This window comes from Echinops telfairi, unplaced genomic scaffold (assembly GCF_000313985.2).
Source record: "Echinops telfairi isolate 266 unplaced genomic scaffold, ASM31398v2 ScPeMD7_5868;HRSCAF=6743_1, whole genome shotgun sequence".
NCBI lineage: Eukaryota > Metazoa > Chordata > Mammalia > Afrosoricida > Tenrecidae > Echinops > Echinops telfairi.
The window spans coordinates 920,996-933,800 of record NW_022109768.1 but is presented as its reverse complement, the minus strand read 5'-3'; the positions used below and the strand labels follow the sequence as shown (position 1 = coordinate 933,800).

The following is a 12,805-nucleotide window of genomic DNA, read 5'->3' as shown; positions in this document are numbered from 1 at the left end:
GTAGAAAGGGGGAACCGATTACAAGGATCTACATATAACCTCCTCCCTGGGGGATGGACAACAGAAAAGTGAGTGAAGGGAGACATCAAGCAGTATAAGATATGACAAAATAATAATAATTTATAAATTATCAAGGGTTCATGAGAGAGGGGACAGCGGGAAGGAAGGGGGGAAATTGAGGAGCTGATCCCAAGGGCTCAAGTAGAAAGCAAATGTTTTGAGAATGATGATGGCAACAAATATACAAATGTGCTTGACACACAATGGAGGGATGTATGGATTGTGATAAGAATTGTATGAGCCCCCAATAAAACGATTATGAAAAACAAACATTTACTCTGTGGATAACCTAAATAGTGCCCAAGTTCTGTGATAGATATAGTAGAGAGTAGTTCTCTAGAGGACCCAGGTTACAATTCTTAGGGCACTTCTTGCCTGTACGTGCTTTATGTGCCTGGAAGTGAGTACTTTCAGTTATGCTGTGAATGCAGGGGAGGTTTGTGATCTTGAAGTGACACTGAAGAATCACACAAAGGACTCACATGAGTGCTAATTATGTGAGCCTTAGCACAGTTCTTGTCTTTCCAGTTCAAGCAGGATGGCCAAGTCACTTGCCTGGAGCTTTGTGAGATGCCACTATCAGAGCTCTGGGGCCATGCACTCGCCTGTTCTAATGGATGCACTTATCCGCCTCATAGTTTCCTGGGAAATGAAGTGCGTGGGCTTTGGGTGGAGCTGTTACATAGGGGGAAAGGCACCAGGTAATGGCTGTGCGTTGCTGTGTCTAGGAAGGACTCTTGGATGTAGAGAAGTTAGAATGTGAAGATGAGCTCACTGGGACCGAGATCAGCTGCCTGCGTCTTAAGGGTCAAATGATCTACTTACCCGAAGCAGATAGCATACTTTTCCTGTGTTCACCAAGGTAATGACTTCTAGATTAATTATAATTAATAAAATTATCCTTCGTGCATAACAATGGAGATCCAATACAATTTTATTCAATTACATCAGCATATTCTGAAATACAGTTATATTGTATAGCCTTTGTGATACACTCTTTAATAACAAGGATAATCTAATTTAATGTGCGTCAATATACTCAGAAGATATTGGTAATAACTTTGATTGATTTACTTCCTATGCATTAATCAATTTGCTTATTAATTTAGGGCGTTCGATTATGAGATATCTAATCTGTTATTGCCTAATTCTGTAGTTTTGTACCTTCAAAAGAGCCATCATGTAGAATAGAAAAGTAATTCAATAAAATATCTAATATGATGGCATCAATGTATGAAGGCCTTTGGCACCCATAAATAATATGTTCCACAGTACTGGTATTAAAAACTGTAAAATCACTCAACTTAAATCTAGATAAGTACTATTTTATGTTAAAATAATTTAATTACCTTAATCAGGGTGTACTGTTCAAAATATATTATAAAATTTAATCATATAGAAAATATTTTCAAAATGTCAGAGGAATAAAACTTGTAGATTAGTGTTTTTTGCACTTTAAAAAAGAATTCTACTAGATTATGCATGGGGAAACAAAGGTAATTCAAATTTGTTTATCACCATAATTTTTCTAACTATTATACTTATTTGAAAAATATTTGTGAACTGTTGTGAGATAGTTTAGGTATTTATAAACTATGTGTTCCTAAATGTATACATATTATTATCTTAAAATGGCTAAAGAAAATCTAATAATCTTTGTTTTATTAGGACAATTTTAAGACTATATTGAATATGACTTTTCCCCCTAATATATATATAATATTAAAGTAAAGAGATAAAACGAGAATAAAAATAATTTATGTTTTTAGTCCACATTGGTTTAAGTATATTTCATCTTTTATCAATAAATGTTTTCTTCTGTGTCTTCCTAGTTATTGTCCTTCCTAGTAGGATGAGAGTTACTTAGTAGGCAAAATCTCTGTTCTTAGAGAAAAAATTTTCTTTGGAAATGAGAGGAAAGAAATTTTGTTTAATTCAGTGTGCAAAAATTGATCACAACGCTACCCATTCAAGTGGTCTTCTGGCACCTACTTATGAGTTGAAAGATCTGTGTGCACAATGAATAAATAAAGTGAGCTGTCAATTAGAAACATCTTTGCTTGCAAAATAGATTCTTTTAAAGCAATTAGAGTAAAGGTAAAACTGTTTATAATGCATTAAAAATAATAAATGTGCTTAGAACAATGAGATTTTTCTACGTTAGCTAGCTTTTGTGATTCAATATGAAAGGAGGCCAGTGGCTCTCTGAGATAGCATTGATGGCTAACCACAAGGTCTCTGGTTCAACCCACTCACCACTCCATGGGGACCAGATGAGACTCTGCGCCCACACAGATTTACAGTCTTCAGAGCCATAGGAAGGGCGGCTGTGAGTCGGAATGGACTTGATGTCAGTGAATCTAGTCCATTTTGAACATTTCTAACCTATCTTTTCATTTTAAAGATAACTTTATTTTCACTCTTTTCCTCTCTCATGAGCAGGTCTTGTGTCACTTAGCAGACAGGGGACCAGTTTACACATCGGTTGATTTCCGCAAGTGGACTTTATTTGCATATTGATTTTGACAAAACCAATCTAAAGTCTATGTACTTTATGAGTAAGCTTCTGATAATTTCTCTATGTGGCTATGCGAATTTTTGTTTTGATTTATGACAGTTCTCATAATATGTATGTATATATATATATATATAATTGAGATCTTTTATTTATCCAAGATGCTTCAGTAAAATCATACTTCAATTATGTAATTTTGGAGAAATACATATTGTAAATGACCATAGATAATTATTTTGCATCATCTAAAGTATGCAAACTGATAATAAGACCTTAGTACATTTTAGCCAGAGGGTAAAATGAAACATAAATAAAAACCAGCCAATTTTTGACTTTTAAGTTCTTTACTGGATCTATAAGCATTACTACATTGTTCTAAGAAGTAAGCTAAGATAGTTACAAAGATGAAAAGAATTAGCAATCTCAAATACTTTTCTAAGTAAGCAAGAAAAATTAGTAAAAGAAATAAGAATGAGAAGTAAGAGTAGCACATACACTACACGTCAGAACATCTTAACTGTATTAGATACATGTGGAAGAGGGATCACAAATCTGGCTGTAAACTTTTAATCATCACGTTCAGAAGGAAAAGCCAATCAGTCACAAGGGTCTCATAAATCACAAGGGAACACGTTTCTCAAAAGTAAACATTTTCCTAGATACACATTTGTCTTCAAACAAAACAAGGAAGCAGTGTGATAATAAATTACAGCCTGGTCATAAGCCCCTAAGTTTGATGAGCAATCTTCTCCATTGACTTTCTGTTTAGAGGAATGGCACCATCAAAGTGCCATTTGGCACAGATATCGGGTTGCTATAAATCAGAATTGATTTGATGGCAGTGAGTTTGGAGATGTTTCAATGTGTCTCCTTTATGGTACATTTCACTCACATGAAAGAATAAAGCCGTATTCTTCACACAAGTTTTCATATTTTTTCCATCCAGGCTGAGCCTTTGCACGGCAGCAGGTGGCAAGATTGTGTTTCTTGACAGTCGTAAGTAATGCGTCACAGGACTTGGGCTAATTTTGTCACATGGTTTTGTGTGCTTAACCAGTGTGATGAATCTGGATGATTTGACGAGAAGAGGTCTGTATTTGAGTGACATCCCTCTCCATGATGCGACTCGAGATCTTGTCCTTTTGGGAGAACAATTCAGAGAGGAATATAAATTGACCCAAGAACTGGAAATCCTCACAGACAGGCTGCAGCTCACGCTAAGAGCCCTGGAAGATGAAAAGAAAAAGACAGACACGTAAGAATTTAACCTGTGGGGAACCTCAGTGGTATAGTGGGTTATGTGCTGAGCTGCTAACCACAAGATCAACAGTTCGAACCCACCAGGTGAGAGAAAGATGAAACTGTCTATTCCGGTCAAGAATTTAACCAGTGTCGTTCAAGAAAGGCACAACTGCTATTCTGGCTATACTGAGATTCTCCTTTAGTTAAGTGGCAACAGCGGCCTGGAGATCTACTTCCGAAATTCATTTGATGAGCAGGCCCTGTATTCTAAAGCAGATTGAGCTGCTCACTGCCAGATGGGCAGTGCAAAGCCACCAGCCACTCTGAGAAAGAAAGAATGAAGTTGTCTGCTTCTGGACAGGTGTCACTTCAAAGAGCCCTGTCCTGCTCTGTCCTATGCAGGGTGACGATGAGTCAGAATTCCCCCGATGGCAGTGAGCAGATAAGGATGTATCGCAAGAGTCTGACTGGCCCAGCATTTTGTTTCCGGGTGTATGGGGCTGCTAAGAGTTCCAGGCAGACTGCATGGCAACTAACCAGAGCTAAACTGAGATGAAAAGTCACGGATCCAAAGCTCTGGAGTCATCAATACAACCCTCCAGCTCTCTGTTAACATGAAAAGAATGCTCACAGAATTAAATCAGTCTGAGGATAGTAAGACTATGGTTTCTATTTTTAAAAGCCAAATGGAAAGGACACCCTTTTTAAAAACTGAAAATATCATTAGAATTGATTAGATGCAATGACTTTAAAAAGTTCATTTATTAACTCGGTGATCAATTCAGAAAAGAGCTAGGTGCTTGACATCTTGGTGCTGGGGCCTAGCTGGGTGCTGAGGGTTAGGCTGAACATGGAATTGACCGTTATACTCAAATAGTTCCTTCTCCTGAATATGAATTATGTTAGGGCTGGGCAGATATGAATCTAGCCTAATAGACATTAACAAAAATATCACAATCTCATGATTATTTTTCTGTGACTGGCTGATAAAGTTGTGATGGACGTTAAGGATGTACCCTTTTCAAGTAATATATTTGAACAAATACTTATTTAAAATACTCATAATGCAGACAGCTTAGCCTTGCTTCCAAATATTTATTAAAACCCCTCAATCTCTGAAGTTCTTAAATGACTTTACCCTGTTTCCCAATGTATTTGTGTTTGATATTTCATAATAAGCCATCTTGGTGGGGAATCCAACACTTCACTTCCTGTAAGAACTATTTGGCTCTCTTTATACAAGTACCATTCTTGTCTGAATCACCCAGCCGGCCCGGGTAGAACACTAACTAGCTACAGCAGCAGCAGCTGATAAATACCTATCGCCGAACTATTATTTTTGTTGTTGTTTTGGATCCCCGCATTTTGGTTTGGCTTTCTAAAATTATCTAGTTTCTGTGTTATTAATTGTACCTCAGAATCCTTATTTTATCTTTTAAATGTGAGACTTAAAATAGATCTTATTTTGTAGATAATTGATTTCCCAGATAGTGAAATGATAAAACATTTTGGTTGATTTTCTAAGTACTTCCAGTATTTCTATTCTATATTCAAAATTTAGCTTTAAATATTGTATACAGTGGTTTCTGCTTTAAAAGTTACAAATGGAAGCTGGATGGATTTCCTGGTAGCTAGGAAAATCGCTGGAGACTTTGACTCCATTTCAAATATTTAAACTCAAATTTGACTTAACTTTTTACATGTCAGAATGAGCCATAAATGGAACTAGAGAGATAACCTACCTGCTTCTTATAATATTAGTTAATTATTGTAAGTTATCAGTTCTAACAGTATTAGTTAAATTTATTATAAAAATTAATATAAATTTCTTATTCCTGCGATGTAAGCTGCTTTCTATTAATGGGCTATACATACAACATTTCTTGGTAGATTTCAGGGGCTTCATGAAAGTTCGTGAAAAAAACTCCATTATCTCCTCATTCAAATTTTCCACAAACTTTCTGAAGTCCTCTCAGATGACAGCAGACCAAGAAGTTTGGAATACCAATGAAAACTGAGTTTCTTTTGCCAGTCCTTGATTTTTTTTTATTTGCTTTGGTTTGGAAATGTCTTACATGACTAAAATGAATACCTGGTGTACAATTCCTATATGTCCATTTATAAATGTGGCTTATAATTTGTGAGTTTATTCTATTAGAATCCAAGTGTTTGCAGTACAAATGTCAGTGATGTTCTATGAAAAGGAGAATAGAAAGACCCCAATTATCCTAGAGCCTCTTAAAAGCTTTTTTCCTAATCCCAACAAACAGGTTGCTGTATTCGGTCCTCCCTCCATCTGTTGCTAATGAGCTGAGACATAAGCGTCCAGTGCCTGCCAAAAGATATGACAACGTCACCATTCTCTTCAGTGGCATTGTGGGCTTTAACACCTTCTGTAGCAAGCATGCTTCTGGAGAAGGGGCAATGAAGATTGTCAACCTTCTCAACGACCTCTATACCAGATTTGACACACTGACCGATTCACGGAAAAATCCCTTCGTCTACAAGGCAAGTCGTATCCTAGTCTGTTGCTGCTACTAGTGCACAACGTAGTGCAACACGGCCCAGTCCCGTGCCATCTCCAGAGATCATTCACTCACTCACTCTGACCGTATGATCCATATGGTTTTTGTTGAAGGGTTTTTTGTGGGTCTCGCTTCTTAGTCCATCTTAGTCCAGAAGCTGGGCTGCAGTCTGTTCAGCAACATAGGAATAAGCAAGCCTTCAGTTGGGTATGACAGGACTGGTCTTGCCTGAGCATGATCAGGAATCAGACTCAGATCTCCCACATGGATGGCAAGAATCCTACCACTGAGCCAGGACCGCCCTCCTGTCCGCCCATCATAGCCTAATACAGTGGTTTTCAGAATTTGGAATTTCAAACTCCTACCCTCAGGAAGGATTGCTCTTAGTTTTATGGCTAACGTGACCGCAGCCTTGGAAAAAGCTTCCATTTATTTGGCATTTGCCATTTTCTGAAATAATTACATCTTGTTAAAAACTTTCTCTTCCTTGTAACCAAAATGAACGTTTCCTGGAGCAGATGATTCTTGGTACAAAATGAAATGTTCAGCAGCTTATCTGCACTTAAGGATAACAAATCTGTGCAGGTTGTTCATCATATTAAGTATAAACACATTTTATTTAGTGCTCTGCAAGAGATATTTTTATTCTCATTCATAAATTTGACAGTAAAAAAGTCATGGATCGTGGGAAAGGTCCTGGGACTCACATTTGCCTTCAGATAACATCAACTTGAAGATAAACATGTATAAGGAATTTCTGTCCTTTGTTTCATTAGAAACAAATGTATTCCTGCGGAAAATAATTCAGTGGAATATTACTTCATAAAGGCAAGAATGCAGCTAAACCTCCCCTAGGCATCCGAGGTCATAAAAGAGCTACAAAGACTATTTATTTTATAGTCTTTTTCTGAAATATAGTATAGCACTTGGTGAGCACATCATAAAAAGTAAATGAGTAATGACCATGATAAATCATTGAACATAAGACAGTGGCCCTTATACCATCAGTGTTTTAGGGGGTAGAGATGAGGGGTGTTGGTAATAAAGTATTTTATTGGATTATAACAGGAGCTTGGGCAGCACAATGGCTGCTAAGAAAAACATGGAACCCACCCACTAGCTTTGTGCGAGAAAGGACGTGTTGGTCTGCTTTCATAAATATTACAGCAAACCCTCTGAGGCATCTCCATTCTGTAATCAAGGGTCACGATGAGTTGGAACCCTAGTGGTTTAGTGGTTATGTGTTGGGCTCTGATCTGCACGGTTGGCAGTTTGAAACCACTAGCAACCTTGTGGGAGACAGACTGAGCTTTCTACTCCCATAAACAGTTAAAGTCTAGGAAACACACAGGGGGTTGCTCTGAGTCAACAGTGACTCCAGGGCAGTGAGTTTGGTTTGGTTTTGTGAGTTGTAATAGACTCGATGTACCCACAACAAATTGAATGATAAGATCTGATTTAAGGAACTAGTGCTTCCTAGAAAAAATTCATGCTCCATCTTAATCTGCCTATAATCCAAGACTCCAAGTGCTGCATGTGTGAATTCAAATACAAATATTTATAAGGCTGTGTCTGTGGGAGTTGAGTGCATTATGATTTTTTAAAATAATTTCAAAGGGGTCAGTTTACAGTTGTTGGTATCCTTGGTTTCGAAACGTTTGTTTTTGTATAAGCATAGTAAATGGAACAGTCATTTTGATGCTAACCAAGGACCATCTATGTGTGTTGTGTTAGGTGGAGACTGTGGGCGATAAGTATATGACTGTGAGTGGTTTACCAGAACCTTGTATACACCATGCACGATCCATTTGCCATCTCGCCTTGGACATGCTGGAAATTGCTGGTCAAGTTCAAGTAGATGGTGAATCTGTTCAGGTCAGTAAATAGAAAAGATACTATCACAGTGGTAGTTGACACTTACTGGGAATTGACTCAGATTCTTGACCAGGCAGACATTGTCTGATATGTATAAGGAAGGAGGCCTTAATATAAAGATTGTCATACTTTATTAAACCCATGGCACTCTTATTCTTTCATAGAGTTGGGAATTTTCTCTACTTCTTTGAAATAATCTGGTCTACACTTGTGCCAAAAGTCATGAACATGCAATGAAACTTGTTGCCACTCCGGTTTATTCTCTAAAAATTCTCAGTTGAGTATCATGTAAATTGCCATATTCACATCTTTGAAATCTTCAAATATTAGAAAGAGAAATTTTTCTTGGAAGAAAGAACTTTCAGGAGATTTTGTTTGGGGTGTTGGTTTGTTCTGTATATACCTGGAGTTTGTCAAGATGATTTATATGATTTTAAATGATGAATCTGCATTATGCCATAGTAGAAAGTAAACAACGTTAGCGTGTACCGGATAGAGGTTATTGAAGCACAGGTCTTGTTTTTGCAGATAACAATAGGGATACACACTGGAGAGGTGGTTACAGGTGTTATAGGACAAAGGATGCCTCGATACTGTCTTTTTGGGAATACTGTTAACCTCACAAGCCGAACAGAAACCACTGGAGAAAAGGGAAAAATAAATGTGTCCGAATACACATACAGGTAGGAGGAAATGTCTTGATAATAACCGATTTCCAAGGGAAATGTCTCTTCCGGAGGTGTAATCTCTGAGAGACTGCGCGCCCTTTAATCAGTCATCCCAGCCTCTCTCATCATTACGTACGTGTGTTGTTTTGAGACGGCTGCATCATTGTTTCCCTTTTGCGCGGCTCCACACCACCATAGAAGCTGTTACTACAGCCTTCGGTTCCCTTTAAATACAACGTTAGTAGGTGTCCTAATTGTCTCAGTTTCTGTGTTGGGGCTGTGTCACATGTTCCTTACAGCCTTTGTAGACTTCACTCCCTACTGTCTTTTAGATGTCTCATGACACCAGAAAATTCAGACCCGCAATTCCATTTGGAGCACAGGGGACCAGTGTCCATGAAGGGCAAAAAAGAGCCAATGCAAGTTTGGTTTCTATCCAGAAAGAATACAGGAACTGAGGTATGGCGAATCAAAGAGTAATTCTTTTTATAAAGGTAATATAAAGATGGAGATAAATTAGAATCACCAAAAATATATGGCATTTAAAAATAATTCTTACAGACATTAACTCTTAAGTAAGGCAGTGGAAATACTAAAACATTATTCAGTAGTTAGAGCAATAAATAGTGCTTAGAAATTCTATCATCACCTGCTTTTGTCTTGTACTGAAAAAACAAACAATAAAACACAAGATCTTGAACACCTGGGGGGTTTGTTGTTGTTGTTCTTCCTCTGTAATCTGGCCCAAACACCATTCTGGTATGTGGGCTCTGAGGGAACCACTGTCCCTTTCTTTCCATGCCCTAAGTCAGTGGTGAGCTCACCACAAGGGTTGGGTGTAGCCTGCAATTCATGGGAGCTTTCTTAACAATGAAGCTTGAGATTCTCCTTGGGACTAATACATGTACCTCCTTGTGGAGCGTTTGGGAATTTGGAGAAAATCCTCATCCCATGATTGTTTCTTCTAGAGAGAAAATGGATGTGTATTGCCCAGAATCTACATGATTCCATGGGGAAGATTTGGGTTCTTGTTAGTGGTGTGGTTTATTCCAGCCTGTACTCAGGTGAGAGGGCTTCCGACACCAGGCAGTCCACATTGGACTCCACAATTGTGGGATTGAACTCACTAAAGTGATGCCCAGTGACCACCTTCTCACACTGTTAATTCACAAGCAAGTTTGATACTTTGTGCCCTGCTGTATTGGTTCATTATATATGTTTTATGTACTATACTTTCCTTTAAAATGTTTTTATTAAAATATCTATCGGTGGTTCTCAACCTTCCTAATGCTGCAATGACTCTTTAAGACAGTTCCTCAAGTGGTGGTGATCCCCAACCATAACATTATTTTCGTTACTACTTCATAACTGTACTTTTGCTACTGTGATGAAGCGGGTGACCCCTGTGAAAGGGTCGTTCATCCCCCAAAGGGGTCGTGACACACAGGTTAAGAACCATTTCTAAAGGGAAGGACATAGTGAGTTTGGGTATGCGTATTGTCTTTCAGCTGCTTTTGTTTTAAATAATTTACCCATGGGTTGCCATGCCAGTGAATGCTCTTCTGATAAATCAAGCTGTACTTTAACTGCTAGTAAGTCTCGGTATTAGGCCGTTTCATTCAGAATCATGGTGGGGAAATCCTAAAATTCTGACCTTATTAGCAAAACCTGTTCATATCAATTAAGGTTAATATCAGTCCTAACTCTAACCCTAATATTACAGTATTAGAGTGAGAAAAACCTAGGCATATTTTGTTTTATTGTGTTCGGTTTCACTTTGTTGCTCTTCACAGATAATTGCTTTTTTTTTTTTTAAACAAATTGAAGGTTTATGACAACCATACATCAAGCAACTCTACGGCCACCATTTTCCAACAGCATCTGTGTATTTCATGCCTCTGTATCACATTTTTATTATCCTCACAGTGTTTCAAACTTTTCCATAATGCTATTTATTGCACACTTGAATAGACTGCAGTCTGGTAAACAATCGTGTGACTTGCTTTAGTACATCTACCTGGAATGGAGTATCTTCAAGGTATGACTATATGTGGGTGGAGCTGTGCGGGGTGATGCAAATGGTTTGCACTCCACTAGTAATTGAAAGGTTACCTGTTTGAACCCAGCCAAAGAAGAAAGTCGAGTGGTTATCTTTTTTTTTTTTAATCATTTTATTAGGGGCTTATACAACTCATCACAATCCATACACACATCAATTGTGTAAAGCGCATTTGTGCATTCATTGCCCTCATCATTTTGTTAAGATTACAGCCAAGGAAACTCTATGGAGCAGTTCTGGTTGGAATAGTGACAATGGGCTTGGGTTTCTTGGTTCGACTAGTTTATTAATGTCAAAAATTAAGCCCCTATTTCTTTTACATTTTTCAGGAAACAAAGCAAGATGATATCTGAATCTTGGATTGCGTGACGAAGAGGAATACAGATTAGCTTTGAGCTGTCCCATAACTCATGCAATCCTAGTCGCGATTCATCTACTTTGGAGACATATTTCACACAGTCTGTTTTCAATGATCTCGAACCTTCCTCCTAAGAATATCTCTCACTGCTCATTATCTACCTTTTGCTCAGCTTTTGATGATGTCATTTAAGGTCTTAGTTTATTTTCTAGTGTATCTAAAGTTTAGCTTTAGATGTGGGTGATGTGACCTACATATGTCTTAAATTCTACTGCAAGCATTTACCTAGCATGGTGACTTGCACGTAGTAAGCACCCAATCAATACCTGTTGAATTTAATTCAATCAAATTGAGCAGTATCTGGCCATGTATGTGCATTGCATGGTTTACCAAATCTGATTAGTGCTTCATATATACGTGTACATATCTATATATATAAATGACTAACATATAACAAAGTTTATATAGTGTTGGTATAGATCATCATGGGTATTATTTTCTAAAGGGAGGAACTAGGAGTTTTAGGGAAAAGACCATTTATTTTTAGATTTCCAGAGTCAAAATTCATCTGTCATGCTCAGTAGATGTAACCATTTTGAAATTTGCTAAATTTCCTTCAGAAAAATGAACTAAACTTTTCTGTTATTAAAATATGTGACTGTGGATTCAAATTCTGTGGCAATTATGATTTCTTGGACGTTTCTGTCATTTTAGACTGTATGCCTCTTATTGATATCTTTAATCCTGTACAGCCATCATGGACAGCTGTGCTGTGTCCCACGGAGCTGTTTTGCAATGGCTTCAGCGAAATGTCTGGGGCTCTAGCCAAATCCAGGAATGAACCTGGGAACACCCTCCTGGGATGATCCTTTAAGAGGCTTTCCTGGTCTTTTCTTCCCAGAAGTGAGTTAGCTTAAGAGACTGTGATTATATTGAGGACACCATGTTCAGAAACATTAGTTTAATTTCGACATAGAAGGAATTAGTATAATTGTTCGGTTTTTCTTACATGGCTCAGATAATTTATTAATTACTATCTTTATAAAATGTAGTGCATCTGCTTTTCTGTAAGATATTAGTTGTCTTAAGTTTAGTATTTCGTATCAACACATCAATATGTGTATAATTGTTTCATGTTAATGTGTATAAGAATCTGCATTAAATTATTTTTTTCCACTTGTCTCTAGCTGGTTTTCATTTTGAGAAAGTAGTACTTTGATTACTGTTTCTCATTCTATCAATGACACGTTTGTAAACATATTTTATCATTTTAAATAATGCACACTTCAAATTATGTTTTTAATTTACTACTGTCAAAAAATTGTAAGTAGATTAGTCATTCTGTAATACTTAGATTAATAATTAGTAAAATTATTACTGTCAAATAATTTTAAGTAGATTAGTCTTAAATACTGCTTTTATTTTGTACCAACAAAGTGAGGTAAACAAGACTAGATGAGGATGAAGTAAGAAGTAGATATATATAAAGTATGACATATAAAA

General features: G+C 37.2%; 1 protein-coding gene across 1 annotated transcript in view; it reads left to right on the top strand.

Annotated features, from left to right (window-relative positions):
• Positions 1-12,478, top strand: part of GUCY1B1 (guanylate cyclase 1 soluble subunit beta 1) — a 36,326-nt gene extending 23,848 nt beyond the window's left edge. The window contains exons 5-11 of the mRNA XM_045295797.1: positions 789-922; positions 3,633-3,830; positions 6,088-6,325; positions 8,077-8,217; positions 8,746-8,900; positions 9,218-9,344; positions 11,274-12,478. Coding sequence (XP_045151732.1) covers positions 789-922; positions 3,633-3,830; positions 6,088-6,325; positions 8,077-8,217; positions 8,746-8,900; positions 9,218-9,344; positions 11,274-11,297 — 1,017 coding nt within the window. The 3' untranslated portion in view covers positions 11,298-12,478. The remainder of the gene's footprint in view (positions 1-788; positions 923-3,632; positions 3,831-6,087; positions 6,326-8,076; positions 8,218-8,745; positions 8,901-9,217; positions 9,345-11,273) is intronic.
• Positions 12,479-12,805: the final 327 nt, after the last annotated feature.